The 25,958-nt window shown below is 43.8% G+C and overlaps 1 protein-coding gene across 8 annotated transcripts in view; it reads right to left on the bottom strand.

The window, feature by feature from the left end:
• The window catches only part of HDAC7 (histone deacetylase 7), a 229,121-nt gene that overhangs the window by 37,764 nt on the left and 165,399 nt on the right, over nt 1–25,958 (bottom strand). For all 8 annotated transcript variants that reach the window (XM_081938922.1, XM_081938925.1, XM_081938928.1 and 5 more), the window contains 8 exons: nt 19,162–19,264; nt 13,156–13,271; nt 10,278–10,397; nt 9,424–9,524; nt 6,062–6,184; nt 4,789–4,960; nt 2,901–3,109; nt 131–328 (listed from right to left, as the gene is read on the bottom strand). In XM_081938922.1, coding sequence (XP_081795048.1) covers nt 131–328; nt 2,901–3,109; nt 4,789–4,960; nt 6,062–6,184; nt 9,424–9,524; nt 10,278–10,397; nt 13,156–13,271; nt 19,162–19,264 — 1,142 coding nt within the window. The remainder of the gene's footprint in view (nt 1–130; nt 329–2,900; nt 3,110–4,788; nt 4,961–6,061; nt 6,185–9,423; nt 9,525–10,277; nt 10,398–13,155; nt 13,272–19,161; nt 19,265–25,958) is intronic.

The raw sequence follows: 25,958 nt of genomic DNA, 5'->3' as shown, positions 1-25,958 counted from the left end.
CCCAACACTGCAGGAAAGACAAACTGCAAGATGCCAGAAGGACAGCAGTCTTTCTCTTTGTTCACATACAGCCTTTTAGGAGAAGGAAAACGTTTCTTTAACTTCTCTTTGCTCCATTTGTTTCCAATACCTGATGAAGGGCGATCTCCTCTCGAGGCTGTTGACCCAACCTGGAGATCCTTTCCGCTTCCTTGCTGCCACCTCCTGATGGTGGAGGCTCCCCCTGGCCTTGGGGCTGCTCATACAGGTCTTCTCCTGCCACGGCCTCCATGTCTTCGGAAGAGGGGATCTGCTGCAGGCGAGGCTTCTCACTGGATTTGGCCATGCGCTGTGCGGGGGTGGGAGCAGGAAGACAATCATGAAGGAGCAGCTAAACTCAGCAACCCAAACTCACAGCCATCCCAATTACGGAAATACAAATGGTTGGCAAGTATCTCTCGGCTTCAGCCTGTGGTATATTCACCTATAAGCAGACCTTCAAATTTTAAAACAGAATATTATGAAAAGTGTGCTGCCTGTGGATAAGCCTGTTTGTCCACAGACGGACTTATCTGTGAGCATACATGGGAAAGAGGGGCACTTTTTAAAAGTTATTACCATACATACAGTGGTGCAATTCAGCCGTTTCTATCCGGTTTGGGTGAATGACAATGGATGTTTTTGATGCTCTGTGTATGTGAATCGGTAGTGAAGGTAGTCTTGTGGTCTGCCGGCAGCCTACGGAGCTGGCAGTGAGGAGGTTGGGGAGGAATGTGGGCCAGTCCTGGAGTCTGGGGAAGGCTCGGACGAGGGCTCTGCGTCAGAGGCAAAGAGGGGGCCAGAGCCATCTGGGAGTTATGTGCTGCCTCCAGTAGTGAAGTTAAGTTGATTTCACCCCTGCATATATAGTATCCCAGAGTCATTTGGTTGAGATAGGTGGCTGTAGAAATAAGAAAGAAAGAAAGAAAGAAAGAAAGAAAGAAAGAAAGAAAGAAAGAAAGAAAGAATAAGGGAGAAAGAAAGAAAGAAAGAAAGAAAGAAAGAGGGAGGGAATGAATAAGGGAGAAAGAAAGAAAGAGAGAGAGAAAGAAAGAAAGAGGGAGGGAATGAATAAGGGAGAAAGAAAGAAAGAAAGAAAGAGGGAGGGAGGGAATGAATAAGGGAGAAAGAAAGAAAGAAAGAAAGAAAGAAAGAAAGAAAGAAAGAAAGAAAGAGAGAGGGAGGGAGGGGGAATGTATAAGGGAGAAAGAAAGAAAGAGGGAGGGAATGTATAAGGGAGAAAGAAAGAAAGAAAGAAAGAAAGAGGGAGGGAATGAATAAGGGAGAAAGAAAGAAAGAAAGAAAGAAAGAAAGAAAGAGAGAGGGAGGGAGGGGGAATGTATAAGGGAGAAAGAAAGAAAGAGGGAGGGAATGTATAAGGGAGAAAGAAAGAAAGAAAGAAAGAAAGAAAGAGAGAAAGAAAGAAAGAAAGAGGGAGGGAGGGAATGAATAAGGGAGAAAGAAAGAAAGAAAGAAAGAAAGAAAGAAAGAAAGAGAGAGAGAGAGAGGGAGGGAGGGAATGTATAAGGGAGAAAGAAAGAAAGAAAGAAAAGAGGGAGGGAATGTATAAGGGAGAAAGAAAGAAAGAAAGAAAGAAAGAAAGAAAGAAAGAAAGAAAGAAAGAAAGAAAGAAAGAAAGAGGTACTCTCAGATAAATTGAAACCACTCTGGGTGTGTGTGTGTGTTCATTTTGGCACCTAAAATTCTCAACTTATCTGCAAGTATCTATAGTATTTTGAGGACTGAATAGCCTTCTGGACCTAGTGAGGCATCACACTTTCTCGCTACAATGTGCCCTTTCCTTGCTCTGCCAGCAATCCATCTTGTGTGGTTTTAGCTTTTTTTTTTTTTTTTTTTAAGAAATATTACTAATAACAGCATAATTTGAAATATTCGATCTCAGATACACCCTTGAAAGACTGGGAGTATTCTCTATTGCCAATTCCGGACCTTCTTTATGTTGTGGTCTGCCGGCGGCCTGTGGAGCTGGCAGCAGAGTCGGACAGTGAGGAGGTTGGGGAGAAACGTGGGCCAGTCCTGGAGTCTGGGGAAGGCTCAGATGAGGACTCTGTGTCCGAGGCAGAGAGGGGGCCAGGACCATCTGTATGGGCTGCCTCCGGAGACTCCAGGGTCAGACATCAGTGAGGCAGAAGAACAGTGTGAGCCTGTTCCCACTGTGCGCATGCGCAGAGCTTCCAGAAGGCGAGAACAATTCAGACAAAAAGGGTGACTCAGGAGCAAAGCTTGGAGATGATTGGCCCCTCCCATAAGACATAAAAGATGAGCAAATGGATGTGAGCCTTAGCAGGAAGCAATTAGTTCATCTAGTTCAGGGGTGTCCAAACTTGGGAACTTTAAGACTTGTGGACTTCAACTCCCAGAATTCCCCAGCCTGGGGAATTCTGGGAGTTGAAGTCCACAAGTCTTAAAGTTCCCAAGTTTGGACACCCCTGATCTAGTTGGTTCAAACTCTGAGAAGTCCTGTTTGACTCAGTGCTACGTTTGGCCTTGCGAAACTAATTGACAATTAGGTCTCCGGCAGTGTTTCAAGGGAGATAAAGGTGGGTGCTTATCAACATGACCTTGAAAGACTGTGTCAACCCGAGCAGACATCTGCCGGAATCTTCATAGACTGTTTGTGAATCATTACGGGCTGTGAATGATTATAATTCACAGACGTATAAATAAAAGTGGGTTTTGGGGGACTAAGATTGTGATTTATACTGTCCATTACAAATGAATGGCCAGATAACTTTTCTCCATTAGTAATCTGTCCCCAAATGAATCAGATCTCTTGTGGTAAGAAATACGTCCTCTCCCCGAATCCCTGGGGTCACATCCTCCTGCTCAGTGGCTGAGGATGACCAAAACCTGGAGCCCACCTTTCCCAGCTGGGTCTGCTGCTTCAGGTGCTCCAGGAGGAAAGCGTGGTGCTGCTGGTATGCCAGTTGCTGCTGAACAGTTCTGGAGTTGGATGGCAGAGGCTCCGAGCGGGTCCGTCCCAAGGGCTTATGGATCACCGGCATGGGCAGCCGCTCCGAAGGAAGCATTGAAGAGCTGAAGTGAAAGGGGACTGATCCCAGCCCTGGAACTGTGAACGGAGGAGACACGGGGTTGAAGGTAGCAGGGGGCACCCCAAAAGGCTTAGAAGCACATTCACATGTGGTGCGAACAAACGGATCCAGAAAACGGCCCTGGCAAAGGCTCTAAAGAGTCCGACAGAATTCTTAAAACTCAAGAGTGCATTTCTAGTCTACAGTGGGGCAGAGCCGTGGCGAGGCAGTGGTGGGAATGCGGTACTGCAAGGCTAACTCACTGCTCGCTCCAGGAGTTTGATCCTGACTGGCTCCAGGTTGACTCAACCTTCCATCCTTCAGAGGTGGATAAAATGAGGACCCAGATTGTTGGGGGCAATAGGCTGACTCTGTAAACTGCTTAGAGAGGGCTGTAAAAGCACTATGAAGCGGTATATAAATCTAAGTGCTATTGCTATTGCTATGGAAAGAGTCTGTTCTAAATGACCCTCAGCACTGGGTTATGAAACTGACCGTCTTCAGGTTTCTAGTCCACAAGACTAAAATAAAAACTCCGCAATAAAGAAACAAATGAACCTAACTAAAATGACCTCCCAACAATACAAAGCGTCCCCTTTTCACTCTCAGAATCACAGCCTGCTTATTCTTACTCTAAGGATAAAGGGACTGCAATTTAAAAATAGGATAAGCAGGAGGGAATAACTTGTACATTCTTCTCCTAAATGGCTGAAAATTGTAGAGAACTGTATGAAAAGCAGTTCACAAAAATCCAGTGTCCTCCCAAGAAACATATGAACACTTACCCAAAGCATAAATATCTAAAACATTGAAAAAGCAACAATATGGATTAACTATAGCCAATTAGATCTTATCCCTCCAGGATTAGCCATTTGGTACCTTCCCGAAATTCTGGGCTACATTTCCTACAACTGAGTTTGTGAGTTTTATTTTACAAGAGATTAAAATTGGCCCTTTGAATAGGAGGTTGGAGTGTAAAATATTTGCAAGTGGCCACGTTACTGAACCCCGAAGTATAGGAACTCACTGTATTGTAACTTACATTACATATATATTTGCAATATTTCTGCACTTGAGCTACGTCTGCCTTAAAGCTCTTCTTGCTAATACAGTATGCTGGTTTGCGGTTGCTTTTAACGGACTGTGGCATTTAAGTGTTTTCCTCCTTGCTACAATTGGGGAAAGCCCTCTGTTCCTCCTCTGGGATTGCCCTCTGGGGTTGCCGTGCACAGAAAAATGCTCTGCAGGTCCTGAAAGGCTAATCCCAGGGCATTAGTACATATATCTTGAGCTGATTTTGAATGCAACATCAAGTCACCTGAGATTTTACTGCAGTGATTGAGGTAATCAATGGGAATAGCAAAGTGAAGGCCGATGTTCAACAGGCCCACAGGAGCGAAGCAGGACATTTCTCCTTTGATAGTAACCATGCACCATGTCCCTGTTACCTCTTGATAATTATGCTCCTTCTGAAAGGCCATTCTAGAAATGCTGGATGCTAATACCTGTGGGTGAACATCAAGAACTGTCCTACAGCTTGCTAACACTAGGCAGGCCTTCAACTATTGCTGAATTCCCAGCTCCCAGCATCTGTCACCCCGGGACAGGCTTCCAGGGGACCATGGAAGTAATAGTTCAACAATCTCAGGGAGGCAAAGTTGCGGGTTTTCTGTGTTCTATGCTTCCCCCCCCAAAAAATGAAAGACCCCATCCTCACCTGTAACCAGAGGAGAGGGCTCCAGAATGATAACAGGGTGAAGTCGAGGGGACAGAGGGCTTCCGGGTTCGTGTTGCTCCAGGTTGGCAGGTAGGAACATGGGCGCATGAGTGCTAGTCAGGACAGGCACCTTGTGTGCAAGGCCTGGGTGTGCCCTGTGGTCGCCGTCCGCCTGTACAGATAGAATTGGAGAGTGTGAATGAACAGCGTTTCTCTGAATCCCAAGTTACCCTTCCCCGACATTCTCAAAGGAGCAATGCAGAGAACGTAGCTGGGACGTTTCAAAGAGACAAACCAAAAACAAAATAGAAAAATAGAAAGGTGAAGTCGGGGACTTTACGAAAAACTGCAAATCCATGTTTTAAAAAAATGTAGGAAGTCTGTTTTTCAGAATTTTCCATCGATTTATGTTACAGCTAGTGGTTTAGGAAGTTGACTTCTTAATGTTCTCCAAACTGACTTTTCTTCCTGCAGATGTTTCACTAAAGGCTTTGTGTATTATCAGCCCACTGATGTACTGGTGATATGACCTGCCTGGTAATGAAACGTCTGCAGGAAGAAAAGCCAGTAAACATTAAAAAAAAACCAAGAATCCTAGGCTCTCTCTATATATATATTTACCAATAGGTCAAATTTAGCAGATGGATTTTCATTCTCCACTAGCTGTTTGCTTCTTTTAATAAATGATCTACAGGCAGTCCTCGACTTACAATGGTTCGTTTAATGACCGTTCGAAGTTACATCACCACTGAAAAAAGTGACCTGTGACTGTTTCCCACACTTACAGCGGTTACAGCATCCCCATGGCTGTGTGGCCAAAATTCAGATGCTTGGCAACTGATTCTTAATTATGATGGTGGGTCATGTGGTCACCTTTTGAAACCTTCTGACGAGGAAAGTCAATGGAGAAGCCAGATTCACTTAACAACCATGCTACTAATTTAACAAGTGCAGTGATTCACTTAACAACTGGGGCAAAATTCACTTAAATGTCTCACTCATCAATATAAATTTTGGACTCAACTGCGGTCATAAGTGGAGGACGACCGGTATTTCCACTTAGGATTCCATTGGCCACTGTGATTGCCACAGTCTTCGGCTGCCTTTTTCAACCTACCACGTATCTCAAGACTGCAAACTTGGTTGGACTGCTCTTTTGGGAGTCCAGCTGCAATGTGCCTGACAGTTTCCTGGTTAGGAAAGCCAGAGTGAAATGTGTCTGATCTACAGCCTCAATCCCCTTTTCTCTTGCCATCAACCTCTTAAAACATACCCTGGCAGATGCTGCAGAAGTGGCTGGTAATCCGAGGGTGAGAGCTGGGAGAGAACTACTGGTCTGAAGACCATAGTGAGCCAGTGAACTTTCCTGCATTCTCAGGCGCTGAGCTAGTGGGGCCTACAAGGAGAAAAGGAAAGGAAAATAGTAATCCACCCAGTTCAATAACTCTCATAACAGTGAAACTTGTCCTGAGAATATTGTTATATGTAATGGCGGAATTTTCTCAGCCTGGGAACAAAGGAGGACATTTACAATTACAGTAGAACCTCTGGTCACAAAAGCTTCTGACCACGATCAAATTGGCTTCTGATTTTTTTTAAAAAGCATTTTTTTTCCACAGCTGATTTCCCCTTCCGAGTGGCCGGAGACACGCGGAAAGCCGCAGCCGACTCCGCGCCCGCCAGCAGTCGCCGGACCAGCGGTCTCAATTGTCCCACCCTCTGCGAACTAAATGCAGCTGGTGGAACCCGATTGTCGCCTCAGAAGACTGCAAGCAATATTTATTCGAGTATAACGCGCAAAATTTTATACCCAAAAAAGAAGTCAAAGTTTGGGTGCGCGTTATAAACGAGGGCTGGGCTGGGGTGGCAGTGACGAATTGTAAATTGTAAATTTCGGGACTGCAGCCTCGATCCCGGCCTCAGGTGCCGCCGCGCCGTGCTCAATAGTCGCAACTCAGCTGCCTGCCGCCTTTCCCCTCCTTTGTCTCCCCGCCGCTGCTGCCGCCGTTTAAACCAAGGAATCGTCGCTTGTTCTACCTACAGAAGGTCCAGCATAGAAGCGAAGCCGAAAGAGATCCTTGCGAGGCTCTGCAGGCTTCCTCGGAGTAAGGAAGGCAACAGCTCCCCTCACCCCCCAGAAAGCAGCGGGGCTCGTCGCGATGAAAAAGGCAGCCCTGATGCCGAGGAGAGCCTTGCAAGGAGGCGGAAAGGAAAAGCCCGAAAAGGCACCAAAAGAAGCAGGGTATTTACAAATAATTTATTACAAATAAAGGTTAAAACTCAAAAGGGTAATAAAACAAAACAAAAATAAAATAAAAGGGGGAAATCCTAATAATTTCTAAACTAATTTTATCTACCAATATTTTCCTGAAGAGCCCAGCCTATCTGTCCAATGACTGAGAGCTCCCCAAAACTAGTCCTATCGGGCGGACTGAGTTTTTAAAACTGAACCTAAGGAGGCAAAGGAGGCGTGACCAGGGGAAAAATCAACTCAGTCCTTGGGCAGATAGGCTGTGTTAACCCACGCTTGGACTCTCCAAGCAGCGCACAGGAGAATAGTCATGACCAAATCGGTTTGCGATCAAAGTTATGGAACAAATTATGGTCGTGACCAGAGGTTCTTCTGTACATCAACTCTCTGATGGAACCTCATAACCAAAAAGCAAAAATCCCAGAGACGAAGTCAGCAGGTTTATCACAAGGGGAAGGTGGTTAGGACGCTAGTAGGATGATTGCCAAGCGGGTGTTTTGAGACCCAGTTGCTGCTGTGGGATGGGGTGAGCTCCCCTTATTCGCTCCAGCTCTTGCTGACCCAGCAGTTTGAAAGTGGGTGACCATGATGGGTACCACTTCGGTGGGCAGCTTAGCGAGGACATGAAAGGAGCCCACAAGTGGGTGTCCTCCAGGCAGTGGAGGTGTCACCAGACAATCCTTTCGCCCTGGAAGCACGTCAGCACTCCCGACATGACTGTAGCAATCACAAGGGGGAAAGGTTAGAGGGCTTTGGAAACTTTGATCCTCTGGCTAAGTCGTGGTTGGATGGGGAGGATGCAAATCACTCATTTGATACCGCAAAAATGTCCATCTGTTCCTCATCTGCAATATTTGTTTAACTGGCCCACACCCATCCTTTACATAAGGGCTAAAGTAAGTGTGGAAGGATTATCTGATTCTCATGCCAAGGAAAACAACGTCAGAAATAAATGCTAGAAACCTTCAAAGCGGCAAATAAAAATCTGTAGGAAGATTAATATGGGAAAATGGGAAGAAGAGAGCTAGGCTTTAAATTTTGGGAATAACAAATACAGCTCTTCTGTCTGCATATCAGACATTAATACAATTTAGCGAATCCAGAGATATTTCACGAGAAGACTCCTCTGCTCGCAACAGAATACCTTATGCCACCAGACTTGAAATTCTGGGCTTAGACAACTTAGAACTATGCCGCCTTCGATCTGACCTAAGTGTAGTACATAAAATTATCTGCTACAATGTCCTTGATGTTCTCGGAGTTTGATGATGTTCTTGCAGACGTTTCATTACCAAACTAAGTACCATCACAGCACGGATGATGTTACATAGTTTGGTAATGAAACGTCACAAGAACACCACCAAGTTCAGAGAGCACCAAGGATCTCACAGTTCAACCCTGAGCTATAAATATTCCCTTCTATTGATATTGTAGTATATAGAGTACATGGGAAGTGGAATTCTTATATTGTAGAATTAAAAACAATCAACAAGAAACCAAAAAATGTCACCGTCCCAAGGCATATTGTGTAGTAGGAAACAGACATAATGGGTCTTGCCTCCACAAATAGGATTTTGGTAGGTGTAGACGTTATCTCAGTGTCTCTGCAATACGGCAGAGTTGTCTGTAACACTTCCAATCCAAGAGATGAATTTTTCAGCATCCATATTAAAGCGCACACAAAGGTTTTATATCTGACTAGTTGATAACCCGGCATTGCCCAGGTATTTATAGGGGGAAATGTCCGGAGCAAACGTAATTTCTAATGTTGGATTTTCCCCCTTACCAGAGGGAGCCCCCTTGTGGAGTACTATGAAGCCGTTACCATGTCAACTCCACTGCACTGTACAGTAGAAGCTATTTTAAGGCACAACAGGTTGTATCTTAACAGAACACACACCCTGAAGGATGTTAGGGGTGTCTTATGCCGACAGTATTTTTTTCCAGAGAGTAAATAATCTGTGTACCAAGTCTGGTTGAAATTGCTTGAGGCATTCCAGAGTTATGGTGGAACACACACACACCCAGCCTTTATATATATATGGATTGATTCTTTGAATGGGTGAGTCATCTACCCCCATGTAAGAGCAGGATATACATTTAATAAAGAAGTGTAAAATGGAAAGAAGAACCAAAACCATTATGCCCCAGTTGATAATAAGTGCCTTCTAAAATAAAGACAGATTGAAATTAACATGTAATTTCTGACTGAAGAGCAGAAGCTAATTTGCTTCCCATTTTACTCAATGGCTAGAAGTTTTGATCAGCTGCAAGCAATTGAGTAAGCAGCTACGTATTTGTAAGCCTTTTGATGGCGCTCATTCCTCATCTCTTAAGGTTCCAGGTTATCAGTAATCTTGGCTACTTTCCTATGGGTTCCATACCTCTTGGATAAGACCTGGTGCGGCTCCATGTTCTGGCACCAGGCTGTCATTGGGTGAACTGCATCCAGAGACTGGGGTGCTGCTGCTGCTGGGGGATGAATCTGTAGGTGATGAGAGAGGACACAAGGCTTTGACTACGGGACAGGCAGAACAAGCAGAGTGAAGGTCAAGGACGCCATCCCAGAATCTGTAGCATCAGCACAACTGGTTGGGGAAGATAGTTTAACCCTGAAATTGGGATACAATAATACAATAGCAGAGTTGGAAGGGACCTTGGAGGTCTTCTAGTCCAACCCCCTGCTTAGGCAGGAAACTTTATACCGTTTCAGACAAATGGCTATCCAATATCTTCTTAAAGACTTCCAGTGTTGGGGCATTCACAACTTCTGGAGGCAAGCTGTTCCACTGATTAATTGTTCTAACTGTCAGGAAGTTTCTCATCAGTTCAAAGTTGCTTCTCTCCTTGATTAGTTTCCACCCATTGCTTCTTGTTCTACCCTCAGGTGCCTTGGAGAATAGTTTGACTCCCTCTTCTTTGTGGCAACCCCTGAGATATTGGAACACTGCTATCATGTCTCCCCTAGTCCTTCTTTCTATTAAACTAGTCATACCCAGTTCCTGAAACCGTTCTTCATATGTTTTGGTCTCCAGTCCCCTAATCATCTAGGATGATTCTAGATTTGTCTTCAAATGAACTGCTTAAAAGCTCAAGGACTGCTATGCGGAGATCCATCATATCCTCAAGGGTGCTAAATCACTGCCCCAGGAATTATTTCAAATGGTCTATCTCTGCCCCATTCTAACGACAAGGGGAGCACACGCCAGAAAAAGTCCCTTGTATGGGTTCTTCTTACCAATGGCTTCTGCTGGGCGCCTTTTCAAGGAAGGGGGGGCGCTTTCCTTCCGGGTCAGTGGGTTTTTGCGCCGTTCAGTCTTTTTAGCTTTACAGCGCAACTTCAGGTTGGGCTCAGAGGCTAAAAAAAAAAAAAAAATTACAGAGAAGAGGGTCAGAAGTGCTTGGAGCAAAAGTCCACGAAGCTCGGCAGTGATACATCTTACAGTGCTTAGCAAGACACTGCAGGGAGAGAATGTGGTTCAAGGCATTTGGCACCACAAAATCAACCAAGGCATTTGCCAGCACACTAAGAAGAGCATCATCCAAGACCACAGCAATGCAAATGATCTCAGGGAGATCATCCAGTTTATTTAGCCTCCTCTGTCCTTCGGATCAATGTCTTTCCCAGAGACTTTGGCACTTCGACTATTACTTTTTAGTTCTCAGGCTTTCAACCTGGATTTTAAATTAATGTCAATTCGTATTGCTTCAGTTTTTGAATGGTCACCTTGTGGCCATATACAGTGGTTTTATTTTGCATTTCATTTGGTTTTATTATATATGTTTTACCCATTTATTTAATGTCTTATTGCAAACCACAGAGTTAGTTTTTGACTGTCGGGGTGGTTTAGAAATGATCTCCCACTAAACAACTGAACTCAGGGAAAATGCTGGGTTGGAGAGGGGAAAGCCTGTTGAAATATTGCCAACAGAATGGTCAAAACAGCCCTCTGAATGAAATTATGGGAAAACATCGGAGCCGCATTCCAGCTTCCACTTCTCTTTTCACTGCTTGAAGGATGCAACGATTTTTATACGGTGAAGACCATTCTAGCCTTTTCAAGGGGTAAGCGAAAGACCCAATCCCAACAAGTAGAGGGCCTAAGACAGGAGTGTCAAACTCAAGGCCTGGGGGCTGGATCCGGCCTGCGGGGTACTTAGATATGGTCTGAGGGGCTACGCTGGAAATGGCGAAGGACCAGCCAGCCGTACTGCTGCCAGTGAAAATAGCTCCCGAGCTCCATTTTCAGTTGCCACAGCCTCCTGCAACCCTCTGTGAGTGAAAACGGAGCTTGGGAGGGCCGTATGCGCTCCGTTTCCACTGGCAAAGGGTTGCAGGAGGCAGTGGCAGCTGAAAACAGAGCTTGGGAGCCTATCTTTGCTGGTAGAGTGCTCAGGCCACCACAGATGTCCCCGACAGGAGTGACGTTGGGCTGGCCATGCCCACCCTGGCCACACCCACTCTGCACACCCTGATGCAGCCCTCAAAGAAATCAAGTTTGATACCCCTGGTCTAGGACAAAAAGTAAGTTTAATAGAAATTAAAAGTTACAGAATTAACGTTGTATTAATTATATTCTCTACGAAAGACCATGTACACCTCAGTTTAATTTCTCTAATATCTCAATGTAATACAGCAGTAATCCCAGGCTGCCTTTTGTTTTTGGCTTCTTTCTATCTGTCCCCATTCTTCTTCCTCTTCCCAGAAAGATTTCTGTTCCAAGGAAGTCGTCTGCAAATCACTGGCTTGAGCAAGTGTTTCACATTTTTGTTTATATCACAACCGCTGCACCTCTGCAGTGATGGCACATTCACACCATCTTTTCCTTCATTAGCACTTCATTAGTAGAGAGTGAGAGATTCCAATGAAATGCCATCATGGCCATGAATAATCAAGGGGAGATGTTTATGTTTGAATGCAAGATCTGATCCTGCATTAATGGATTTGACAAGGAGCCATCTTTTTGTAGGAGACTAAGAGAGCTACTTTTAGCCCTGAAATCTGGTATTTTTTCAGTTATCACTGTTGGGGGCTGAACCTTGGTCTTTACTGAACGAAGCATCAAGGACTTATTTCGTTAAAGAGGGTGTGACAACAAATAAGTCAGTGGTCTTTTATTATTTGATGGTTCAGATTTCCCCCCACCCCACCCCGTTGCTACCAAAAACATTGAGATCCTAGAGAAAATCTGTTCTTGTGAGCAGCATACACATTCAGGGGAAAAAAGCAATAAAACAGAACCACTTTTAGAAGACTGATGAAACCAAAGGAAGCCCTGCTGCAGGCTTACAATCAAAATGACACAAGAAGAAAAAACAAGGAGGAAGGAGGAAGAAAAAAACACACCACATGGTGTCACCTTCTAAAAACCACAATTTAATTCCTAGGATATTCAACTACAAAAAAAAAAAAAAAACCTACTGTATTTTTCGGAGAATAAGACGCACCTTTTTCCCCTCAAAAAAGAGGCTGAAAATCTGGGTGCGTCTTATACACTGAATACAGCATTTTCTGCTTCCCGAAACCCTGCCCCTTCACCAAAATGGCTCTGCATAGCCTTTAGGAGGCTTCCAGAGTGCTCCTGGGGGCTGGGGAGGGCAGAAATGAACGAAAAATGGGCAGTTTTTTGCTCACGTTTGCCCCCCCCCGCCCCCCAGGAGCGCTCTACAAGCCTCCTAAAGGCTATGATGCCCTCTTTTTTTTTTGACAAAAAAACGGGCTGTTTTTGGGAGGTCTGCAGAGTGCAAAAACTTTTTTTTAAATTTGCCTCTTCAAAATCTTGGTACGTCTTATATTCCAAAAAATACGGTACACGAAAAATAACAGTGTGCACGTATTTCAAGTAAGTTTATGTGAATTTTCATGGATTCCTTCCTTTTACTCTTGTTTTTCTGAACAATCCAGCAACTAGCTGTGCCTTTGACACTGGTTTATTATACAGATACAGGCAGTTCATCATATTAAACTCTACACTATAAAATTATTTCCTGGCAATGTTGTTATTCCTGCTATTGTAGGAGGAGCATCAAGGATATTCCACTTCTCCCCCCCCTCCCTCCACTATCACTTGGAAATTCAATATTGTCAAAGAGTAACTCAAATAAGACCCTTTTACCTGTTTTCCTTAATGGAAAGTGGTCTGGAGAACTCCTGGAGTTGTTGGGGACAGGAGGAAAGAAAGTATGGAGCATCGGATTCGGTGGGCCTTCATGTTCCATTGGCTCTAAAGACCTGGATAAAACATGAGAAAGAGATTTGTGGGTAACATTCCTAGATCAGCTTATGATAATACAATAATACAGAGATGGAAGGGACCTTGGAGGTCTTCTAGTCCAACCCCCTGCCTAGGCAGGAAACCCTATACCATTTCAGACAAATGGCTATCCAACATCTTCTTAAAGACTTCCAGCGTTGGGGCATTCACAATTTCTGGAGGGAAGCTGTTCCACTGATTAATTGTTCTAACTGTCAGGAAATTTCTCCTCAGTTCTAAGTTGCTTCTTCCTTGATTAGTTTCCACCCATTGCTTCTTGTTCTACCCTCAGGTGCCTTGGAGAATAGTTTGACTCCCTTCTTTGTGGCAACCCCTGAGATATTGGAACACTGCTATCATGTCTCCCCTAGTCCTTCTTTTCATTACACTCGACATACCCAGTTCCTGCAACCGCTCTTCATATGTTTTAGTCTCCAGTCCCCTAATCATCTTTGTTGTTTTTCTCTGCACTCTTTCTAGAGTCTCCACATCTTTTCTACATTGTGGCGACCAAAACTGAATGCAGTATTCCAAGTGTGGCCTTACCAAGGCATTATAAAGTGGTATTAACACTTCCCGTGATCTTGATTCTATCCCTCTGTTTATGTAGCCTAGAACTGCGTTGGCTTTTTTGGCAGCTGCTGCACACTGCTGGCTCATATTTACAATACAATACAATACAATAGTAGAGTTGGAAGGGACCTTGGAGGTCTTCTAGTCCAACCCCCTGCCTAGGCAGGAAACCCTATACCGTTTCAGACAAATAGCTATCCAACATCTTCTTAAAGACTTCCAGTGTTGGGGCATTCACAACTTCTGGAGGCAAGCTGTTCCACTGATTAATTGTTCTCACTGTCAGGAAATTTCTCCTCAGTTCTAAGTTGCTTCTCTCCTTGATTAGTTTCCACCCATTGCTTCTTGTTCTACCCTCAGGTGCTTTGGAGAATAGTTTGACTCCCTCTTCTTTGTGGCAACCTCTGAGATATTGGAATAATGCTATCATGTCTCCCCTAGTCCTTCTTTCTCTTAAGCTAAACATACCCAGTTCCTGCAACCGTTCTTCATATGTTTTAGTCTCCAGTCCCCTAATCATCTTTGTTGCTCTTCTCTGCACTCTTTCTAGAGTCTCCACATCTTTTTTACATCGTGGCGACCAGAACTGAATGCAGTATTCCAAGTGTGGCCTTACCAAGGCATTATAAAGTGGTATTAACACTTCACGTGATCTTGATTCTATCCCTCTGTTGATGCAGCCTAGAACTGTGTTGGCTTTTTTGGCAGCTGCTGCACACTGCTGGCTCATATTTAAATGGTTGTCCACTAGGACTCCAAGATCCCTCTCACAGTTACTACTGTTGAGCAAGGTACCACCTATACTGTATCTGTGCATTTCGTTTGTGTTGCCTAAATGTAGAACCTTACTCTTTTCACCATTGAATTTCATTTTATTAGATAGTGCCCAATGTTCAAGTTTGTCAAGATCCTTCTGTATCTTAAGCCTATCTTCTGGAGTGTTGGCTGTTCCTGCCAGCTTGGCATCATCTGCAAATTTGATGAGTTCCCCATTTATTCCCTCATCCAAATCATTGATGAAGATGTTGAAGAGTACTGGGCCTAAAACAGAGCCTTGGGGTACTCCACTGCATACTTTCCTCCATGTAGATGCAGTTCCATTGAGGACTACACGTTGAGTGGAATTGGTCAGCCAGTTAAAGATTAAGGGAATGAGCCTGCAGGTTAGGAAGTCTACAGTTCAAATCTAACCTCCTTGCCAAGATTCCCTAGGGTCAGCCCATAATTCACTGCTGATGTCAACCCTGAAGAGAACCTGTCTGAAGCCATCTTGGAGTCTTCAGGGTCGCCACACAATGGTGGTGGTGGGGAGAATAGTTAGACGGAGTTTTGTAGCTGGTTGGAGAATTCTGGGAGTTGAACTCCACAAGTCTTAAAGTTGCCAAGTTTGAAGACCTCTGACTTAAGGACTTAAGTTTGGTACTTCTGGGTCAACATGTGAAAGATGGCAGGACGAAAGAGCAATTGTATTGTGATGGATTTTCAGGGTTATTTCCAATTAGGGTCCTTCCGACGCGCCCTAAAAAGTTGGCTTTTCCAGCAAGCCGGCCTGGCCTGTTAATTTTAACTTATTTTAAATGTATTGTCTTTTAAATTCGGTTGTTTTTTTGGATATGTATATAATCTTTTAAACTTTTGGGATGTGTGTTTTTTAATGTTGTACGCCGCCCTGAGTCCTTTTGGAGAAGGGCGGCATATAAATCCAAATAAACAGAAACAAACAGAAACAGAATTATAAGGTCGCTGTCTTCTGAAATAAAGGTCCTGCATCTTGGTTTGGGGGAATGTTCAGTATCTGTAGGATTGTGCAAGGTGGGGTTCCCCCCCCACTTCCTTTGTTCTTTGGAAACCCAGTCAAATTTTCCCATCCAGGGAAGAGGGGGCACAAAAGAAACTTTCAATCTGCTGTATCTCTTTCATCATTTTTACAATTAGTGTTTAGATTGCCTCTCTCCCTCTCTCCCCCTTAGCCTTAGCCTTTTGACTGCAATAAGGAATCCCTACATACAGACCATGTCGGACCTGTAGGGGTTTGGGAGAACCTCTAGCTAAGATTCTGTGCAGTTCGGAGAACCCCCAAATCCAACTCCTGGCTGGCCCCACCCCTGTTTTTAATGCAGGTAAGTGCAGGCCGCGGGGAGGGCAAAAAACAAGTCTACTGGAAGTTCGGGAAGGCTGGAAACAGGCCCGTTTCTGGTCTCCAGAGGGACTCCGGAGCTTTAGGAGGCCGTTTTCCCCCTCCTGAGCCCGAGGAGGACAAAAGGCCCCCAGCCGCGTGATGCAGGAGGCCTGCGAGGCCACGCCCACCATGGCCACATCCACCCAGCAACTGGGCAGAGAACCCCTTGCTAAATGTTTTGAAGCCCACCCCTGCCTGCACCCCACATTGGCCCTAGAAATAGTCTTTACAATAATTAAATAGCTGCACCCAAGTGCTTTGTTTGGAAGCAAGGCAGTGGTGGGTTGCAGGCGGTACGCCCCAGTACGGGCGTACCGGAGTCTGCCTGGAGCACCGGGTACCGTTCCGGTATGGTGCTCCAGAGGGCCCACCCGCCCGCCCGAGCTCCTTACCTGTCCTTTAAGCCTTTGGCGCTTCCACGCACATGCATGGCGCGTACAGCACCTGCACAACGCTCGGCCGAGCTGCTGGAGCGTTGCGGAGGCTTGCAGAAGTGTCACAGGCAAGTACGACGTATGCGCACACCGCACGCATCCATGTGGGTGACGTTGGGCCCGTTCCAACCGTATTGGTTGGAACGGGATCCGTAACCACCACTGAAGCAAGGCTGGATTAACTTCTGGGCCTGACACCCAAGGCCAGCCCAGAACCTCCCAAAGGTTTACATAAAAGTGTTACTCACTTATCACCTCTATCAAACGGCCATTGCCTTTTTTTCCGGAGTGTGTGACAGGCCTCAAGTCACCCAGCTGGTTTTGTGCCTAAGGCAGGTCTAGACTTGTGTTCTCTTGGTTCTGGCCTTGGTGCCTTTTAGAACTGCATCAAACTGGCACTTATACACTGTGTACACTCAAAGTCCTTGCAGACTTATTTTAGGATCCTGCATTATGGGACTGCTTAGTGCCTACAAAGACCCTAACATAATCTTATACAGAGATATGATTATTAATGAAAAAGAGGAGGTAAGCTAGGCTTAGGGGGCATTCTTGAGGGGATGACAACCAGCTTCCTAGTATTTTGTGGTTGGCTATGACAACTCTTGTAGCTATTCTGAGAAGTTGCTTGTCCTCCCCTCCATGGTGGCCATTTTTGGAAGCACACGTGACGTGCTTTCCAGCCAACCTTACATCCAAACTATTCGCTGTATCCCTGTTCTCCAGAACCAATGAAAATTTGGACAAGCACCATCCAGCTGGTTGACTGGTGTTTTCGAGGATCAAGCCCCACTTCAGCAAGACCAACTCTTGCCTTGGTCTGCACAAAACCACAGCTTAACCATAAGTTATCCTGGCCTCCTACAATGTGGTTGGGGATGACTGGAGTCCTACTCCAACACATCTAGTTTGCTTTTGATTGAAAGGGGTGTTATCAAACTGCCTCTTTTGTTACAGGATATGTGTGCTTGTGTGCATTTAAAGAAGCATTCCCCATCCTGAACAAAAATATTGCTCAGAAGGAAGCTTTTTTTCCACGCCTGTCCAGCCCCCCCCCCCCCCAAACAGGAAACTAAAGCCAGTAAAAGTCAGCAGGGCTGAGTAGCTTCTCCCTTTATAGCAACACCCAAAGTGCCGTGTCTGGAACTAAGTCAAGGACTTTAGCAAGGGTGTAACAATAGAGAAGAAAACAGGACACTGGTGTGTAACTAGTCCTGGACAATGCAAGCAGAGAAATGATCTTAGCTGCAAAAGATCTACCTGGGGATGTAATTCAACCCACACAGATAAAAGATCCCAGGGCTATTAACAGGCTCATGTTCTCTTTCACAGAGGACACATCCATGAAACAGTAAAGGCAGGTTACAGAACTGCAAAACAAAGTGGACTATAGTGCTTCTAAAAATATGTAAGGTGGTAAAGTAAACGAGGCAAGTATGCAAGAAAGTCAAGTTGCAGCCAGCACTGGAGAGGGCCATCCCAACCAGATTAATGTTATCAGTTTAGGTTAGGGTGACATCTCTCATGGATAACTCAAAGACATCTCCCTTTGATTAAATTGGGGTGCAATGCAGGGTACAGCATCAACCTAATCAGTCAACCATCCCATCTTTTACATCCTAAAAGTCTTTCTAATAAGAATCTCAGAATCAGAATTTAGCTGGAAGATCTTTTTGGAGGTCTTTTTGTCCTGCTCAAGCAGGAGACCCTATACCATTTCAGATAGGTGGCTATCCAGTCTTTTCTTAAAAGCCTCCAGTGATGAAGCACCCACAACTTCTGAAGGCCAACTGTTCACTGGTTAATTGTTCTCACTGTTAGGAAGTTTCTTCTTAATTCCAGGTTGCTTCTCTCCTTGATTAGTTTCCACCCATTGTTTCTTGTCCTGTCTTCGGGTGCTTTGGAAAATAGGTTGACCACCCACCCTCCTCTTTGTGGCAGCTCCTCAAATACCGGGATATTGCTATCATATCCTCCCCTAGTCCTTCTTTTCTCTAGAGTGGTCATATCCAATTCTTGCAACCATTCTTCATACGTTTTAGTCTCCAGGTCATTAATCATCTTAGGTGCTCTCGTTTTTTTCCACAACTTTCAACATCTTTTTTGCAAAGTGGTAACCAAAACTGGATGCAGTATTCCAGGTGTGGCCTTACTAAGGCTTTATAGAGTGGTACTAATACAACACATGATTTTGATTCTATGCCTTTCTTTATGCAACCAAGGATTGTATTAGCCTTTTTGGCTGCTGTAGCACACTGCTGGCTCATGTTTAAGTGATCGTCCAGCGGGACTCCAAGATCCCTCTCACAGTTACTGTTTTGGAGCCAGGTGTTGCTTAATTTGTACTTGCACCTTTGGTTTTCCCTGCCTAGGTGTAAAATCCTGCATTTCTCCTCATTAAATTTCATGTTGTTGGATAGGGCCCCTTGTTCAAATCTGTCAAGATCTTTTATGATCCTGAGCATGTCTTCTGGGGTGTTGAGTTATTCCTGCCACCTTAGTGTCATCTGCAGGTTTTATGAGTTCCCCTTCTATTCCCTCATCATTTCTGCAAGCTGTATTGGTCATGGAGGTTGTGGGATGATGGAAACTGTAGCAAGACCAATTCTTAAGGCGACATTAAGAAGTCTGTTGATGTTCCAGCATGTGAGTTTTGCCAATGTATTTCTAGAACTAGATTACCTGTATGGCATGATGGGAGCATTAGTCCTTTCCAGAGCAGCTTGTTGCTTTTTCAGGATGACTTCTGCCAGCTTCTGCTTCACAACCATACTTGCTACAGCACCTGTTGAACAAAAACGCAGCTGGTAACTACAATGAAGCATCAAAGGCTAGCTATGGTAACTCATCTCTAATTCTCCAATTTGGTGGCTCCTGAAAATGGATTCAAATGCACCCAAAAACATTTGACTGGATTCAAACATAAGGGAAGATCTTTTCATTAAATCCACTGAGATCCCCACAGGTGGGATGTACATCTTAACAGGTAAATAAAGTAAGAAGGCGTTTCTAGAAATAACTGGCAGATCTTCCTGAGGGAAAAAAAAGATTGTGGTAGATGTGAAGATTTTATGTCTTTATCCTCAAAAGGCATCATTCACAGATGTACTGCATGTTCCTCTGTTTCCCTGATAACTGCAGGAAGCTGCCTTACAGAAGTCCTCCCCCCTCCCCCCCTCTCGTTTCATCTCAGGGTTGTTTAAATCAGGGGTCTCCAACCTTGGCAACTTTAAGACTTGTGGACTTCAACTCCCAGAATACCTCAGCTAATTCTGGGAGTTGAAGTCCACAAGTCTTAAAATTGCCAAGGTTGGAGACCCCTGCTCTAAATGACCAGCAGAGAACCCCCACAATTTCCTAGGGATAATACAGACAAAACCCAGCAAAGAAGACAAAAGCAGACATTCTACCAACTAATTCTGTCCATCAAAACCTGTATCAAACCCCAGTCATTTACTATTTTCTGAATTAGTAGTCTTCCACCAAGTGTGTCATTAAGTCAGGAATGTATCACTTCTTTCTAGTCCTGGATCATGCTTGGTCAAGGCAAAGGGAAAAAATAGCAAAACTAATTTATTTTTAATTAAATCACACATCTATTTTCCCTAAAAGCTATCTATATGTCTTGTATATGATTACAGGGATGAAATAGATTTATGAAGTGGAGCAGGGGGGAACATAATAAAACTACAGCTACAGTCATAACTACATCCACATTGCAACAAGAGGAAGAGAAGATTGCTAGGTATATGAAACACTGAACACGGCTGATGAAAGGCTGATCTTTGATTGCCATCTTTCAAAGCTTGTTCATGAATGAAACTATGAAATAGCTGCCCTTAGCAACTTTCAAACAAGTATCTCACACACTTTCTGCTAAAATACAACTGTCGGGCTTGGAAGCCATCTTTGTATTGGTCCTCAAGCCTGCCACATATTCAAACATATTCTACTGTGGGAAACCGGGAGGGGGGGATTGTATGGAGCATGGCAGATATGTAGCCAAAATAACATTCCTTCTCAAGAGAGTCAAGGTCATTTTGTCCCTGCACCTGTACTGACGTGGATGGGAGGAATCTTCCTTCGTGACAGTGGCTGATTGGGCCATGTGATGGACATGTGGGTGCTGGGGCAGGGTCTTGAACTTTCAATTGGGTGGGGAAAACCTGGAAGCTTTCAGATTCGGGTTTCCCCAGATGTGCCAATATGGCTTCTCTAATAAATCTGAACTTTGAGGAATCTCTAGCCTTCTTTGATTGAGGATGCTATTCAGGAACCCTAACAACAACTTGTTTGCTGGTTTTGAAAAATAATATCACGTTCAATCACACAACAAGGTGATTGAAAGTATCTTGCTGTTGAAAGTAAGGTGCTGTTGATATTGCAGTATCTTTCCCAACAAGGAAAGGTACTGCAAATATCAACAGCAACTTACTTTCCATATTCAAGAGAAGCTGTCTGGAAAAGAGCACCAGCAAGTGTAACATACTATAGTAGGAAGTACCACTGATTTCAAAGTGGAATCAGAGCAGCAACCACAGGCAAGGGGATTTCAAAACCTGTTTTAGTCAAAGAAAACAGCAATGGAGCAGAAGCTCTTACTTTGGCCTAAGACAGGGGTGTCCAAACTTGGGAACTTTAAGACTTGTGGACTTCAACTCCCAGAATTCCCCAGCCAGTCATGCTGGCTGGGGAATTCTGGGAGTTGAAGTCCACAAGTCTTAAAGTTCCCAAGTTTGGACACCCCTGGCCTAAGAACACACTTGAGTTATCAAAGGAAAGACAGGAAACCCATCTTCCCCCGCTTGTTGTTAATATTCTCTAAGAACCCTACTTTGACTTGGTCTCAATGAAGTAACTCTTCCCAAGGAAGATCACGCAACTTGCCATATCAGGGCTAGGCTATGTTGCTATAAAACCATCGACAAGGTGCTGAAAGGCGTGGGAAGTGGCTACAGGGAATTCCCAGGCATGTATCACTCAGCAAATCTTTGAAGTGGCCTCCTCTGATGCCCGTGAGTGGATATGTGTAATTTCCATAGGGCTGGGCCATATTGCCCCATAACCAGCCAGCAGAGCTTTATAGGTATCAGCCCTGGCTCCTGATCAAGGAGGCTTAAGACTACTGGGCAGGCTCTGATCGCTCAGCTTCGCTTCCTCTATCCATAAAAACGAGGATATTATTGCCCTGGCTTTAAGTAATGCTGTGAGGTTGCCAGGTTCTTTTTTGAAACTGTATTTCTGATGACAAAATTAATAAGCACGTTATTTCAGCTCTATTGGGTATGGAAGTAATTTACAGGCAGGCACAAATACAAATCTGAAATCCACTCTTCGGAAAAGAGATTATTTCCGGCCAATAAGTACTTTGCCATTTGTGAATTTTTATAAGAATTTTTGTACACCGTGAGAGATAAGCAAAGACAGGAGGGGAGGAAAGGTGCAACTAATATTTATTTGAAGTTCTTGTTTTTATTATTAAGAACAACAATTCACTGCAGCTTGTACAAGCTATCCTTAAATCGTGTTTCATCTCTCATTTCAATATGACATTTTAAAAAAAGTTGGCAGGAGGCAAAGGGAGCAGAAAATCATGCAACACGCTCGCCAAGACAGAAACTGCAAATAACGTCAGTCTAAATGAAGAGAGAGCACTCTGAATATTTATTATTTTCTTTTGTCAGTGCTACAGTAACAGCCTGAGGTCCCGTCAAGCATTCTTGTTATTAAGAAAGCAGATTTCAATTCCACATCAGGTTAGCTGAAATCTGTTTCTAGGTCATGTTTAACCCTCAGGTTTTAATCTTGCGTTTTGGGGAAAATAGATATTCATATCTACATGACCTTTGGGATATTTGAAATTCAGACCTGGTATTGCTATTCATTCTTCTTTTCTGCAGGATGAAACCAGTGGTGGGATTCAATTTTTTTTAATCACCGGTTCTGTGGGCGTGGCTTGGTGGGCATGGCAGGGGAAGGATATTGCAAAATCCCCATTCCCTACCCACTCCAGGGGAAGGTTACTGCAAAGTTACCCCATTTCCTCCTGATCAGCTGGGACTCGGGAGGCAGAGAATAGATGGTGGCGGAGGTAATATTTACTGGTTCTCTGAACTACTCAAATTTTCCGCTACCGGTTCTCCAGAACTGAATACCACCTCTGGATGAAACTCACCCTGCTCTTTCAACCAAGCCCCATTTCATCTGATTCTCACATCACCCTCCTTATCCTGGTTGACTTCCTTCAGTTATGCCAGGATCTTTAAAATGCAGCATCCAGAATTAGGTTCACTATTCCTGCTGCAAGTTGAATAATGCCGTGTAGGACCAACCAATCACTTCTTCTGAGTTGGAACTGACATAACGCAGCCTAAGACTGCATTAGTCTTAACAACTGTTGCCTCACACTCCTGGCTCATGCTTACAGAGTGATCAATTAAGCTATGTAGCCAAATTCCTTGCACATGTAATGCCAAATCCAATTATATTTGAATTTTATCTTGAGTCACAGTCAAACTTGTTTAGTGTCTCTGGGTGATTTAGGAGATTTATGAGTGGGATTTGCACGCACACACCCACACTATTACCACTGAAATAAAACCAAAGGTATATAATTAGGAAGAAAAACCATGTTAATTATCTCAGGATTTCTTCTTAAGATGCTACTGATTTTAAGGTCTTGGACTTTGTTTTGCAAATTCTCACTAAAAAGGAAAATAAAACTGGGTGTAATTTGTCTGAAAGATGTATGGATTTTTATTGTTGAAAATGCTTTTACATACTTGTAAAGTATGTGCATTGATTTGTGTATGCACTCTCTCATATAGACAAGAGAGGCACACATCGGGCTAAAAAGAACCTGAGATTTCTTTTTTGTGAATGTTAAAAACATTCCTAAATTATAACTAAAATGATCTAAAATAGTCCATGTGGAACAGAAAGTCCTGCATTGCTAGAGAACAACTCTATGCAAAAATGTAAATGTCTATGGAGATTCTGTCATCCAGATCACGTTGTCCCAAATATGCTTTTTCACACTCTTCTTCAGAACTAAAGAAGCTTCTTGGATAAGAAAAGTGAAACGTCTTCAAGGAAAAACAAAGAAAGTCCAGTTGCTTCTTGAAAAGTACCTCTGGGACAATTCTATGCAAAGTGATGTTGCAAGTAGATGCAAAATTAGCACTGGACACTAGATGGCGGGACGATTTAGCATAAAGTCTTATCTGAATGCTCAGGAACAGGCAACATTTGGCTCAGAAGGTGTTAAGAGATCACTGATGTTATCCTTCTTTTCAGCATTAATTCTCCAGTGAAGATCACCACGTTGCTATACCCCAAGATCATCTTAAAGATGATTCCTCTATAAGCAGGCATATAAGAAAGCATACAAGAGCTGGCCTGCCTATAAACTGACCTCAGTGGTTTCTACAGAGACTGGGAAAGTTTATAAAGAGATGGGTGCTTATTTTTCTGTAGCAAGGTGAAATGTGGTAACTATAGGGAATGGTCCTCTTGTTTAGAAGAAATGCTACTGTTGCCAAGGTTAAGGTAATCAGGTGGATCACATCTAGGTTTGGTGTGATCAAAAATATCAAGTTTTTAAATCACGTTTAATCCTGTCTGATGTTGGGAAGACAAAAATCTCTCCTTCTCCAACCTTGTGCCCAATAGATGCAGTGGCCTGCAACTTTCAACAATTAGTTTTTGACCAATCTTGAATCCCTCCCCCAGACTTCAAATGTTAGACTAGAATAATAGAGCTGGAAGGGACCTTGGAGGTCTTCTAGTCCAACCCTCTGCCTAGGCAGGAAACCCTATACCACTTCAGACAAACTGTTATCCATCATCTTCTTTAAAACTTCCCATGTTGGAGCATTCACAACTTCTGGAGGCAAGTTGTTCCACTGATTAATTATTCTAACTGTCAGGAAATTTCTCCTCAGTTCTAGGTTGCTTCTCTCCTTGATTAGTTTCTGGTCCTGCCCTCAGGTCCTTTGGATAATAGGTTGTCTCCCACTTCTCTATGGCAACCCCTGAGATATTGGAACACTGCTATCATGTCTCCCCTACTCCTTCTTTTCATTAAACTAGACATACCCAGTTCCTGCAACCGTCTCCACATTTTTTTTACATTGTGGTGACCAAAACTGGATGCAGTATTCCAATTGTGGCCTTACCAAGGCATTATAAAGTGGTGTTAACACTTCACGTGATCTTGATTCTATCCCTCTGTTTATGCAGCCTAGAACTGTGTTGGCTTTTTTGGCAGCTGCTGCACACTGCTGGCTCATATTTAAATGGTTGTCCACTAGGATTCCAAGATCCCTCTCACAGTTACTTACTTGACTTACATCTTCCCTAATGACCAATGCTGCATATGCAAAAAAAAAATCTAGTACTAAATCTGTTGTGGGCAACCTACAGGATATGTGTTGTCCCTAATCTTCCACGCCACGTGACGCCCAAGATTATACTGCAAATTTAGTAACAGAATAGCTGCACATATTTTGTTTTTCCTGTTCTGATTCTTTACCAGAAATATGAAATAAGGCATGAAGATCTTGCCCATGAAAAACACCTGTACGAAGAAGCAAAGAGAAAAACAAACTATTTTTTCCTGTATTATTTAGGTTGAACCTTAGGAAAGGTCACCACAAGTCGAATTATATGTGTTCACTTAATATGAAAAATGGCTTTGCTTAGTTGAAAACCCCAGCTGGGATTAAAAAAAAAAAAGTTGGATTGCTGTGATTCTTGCTGTTTTACCTACAGTACTTGCATTGAAAGGAAATGTTCTTCATGGAATCAATGGGAAATTTCCTCTTCTTTAGATAGGAATCTAATTCTGACAGGACTGCAGGATCAGGAGAGATCTCTGATCAGTTCATACTTGCCTTGAAATCAGCCAAAGAACGGACCGACAAACTGATAATAATAATAATAATATATTTATTTCTTAGCCGCACCCTCTCCCGAAGGACTCGGGGTGGCGTACAACGAAACATACGAAATAAATATGTAAACAAACAAACATATAGCAAAGACATACACTGAAACATACACAAGGAGGAGGTCGATTGATAAAAACAATTAAAAACAGTATATAAAACCCCTAGAAATTAAATATAATTAAAATACCCAGTTAAAACCCCGTCAGGAGCGATATGGTTAGATCAAAGTTGAGCCAGGCCAGCTGCTTGGAATAGGTGGGTCTTAAGCTTAATACGGAAGGAGCGGAGGTCAGAAGTATTCCTAATATCCGGAGGGAGGTCATTCCACAGGGCTGGGCCCGCCACAGAGAAGGCTCTACTCCTAGGCGCCGCCCCACGACATTGTCTAGCGGACGGCACCTGGAGGAGCCCCTCTCTGTGCGAGCGAATTGGTCGCAGGGATGTATGGGGCAGAATACGATCCCGCAAGTAACTAGGTCCTAAGCCATGGAGCGCTTTAAAGATAGTTATCAAAACCTTGAAACGCAC

This window comes from Natrix helvetica, assembly GCF_964273705.1.
Source record: "Natrix helvetica genome assembly, chromosome: 1".
Classification (NCBI taxonomy): Eukaryota; Metazoa; Chordata; class Lepidosauria; order Squamata; family Natricidae; genus Natrix; species Natrix helvetica.
The sequence above is the reverse complement of the archived record's forward strand: the minus strand, read 5'-3'. Positions and strand labels throughout refer to the sequence as shown.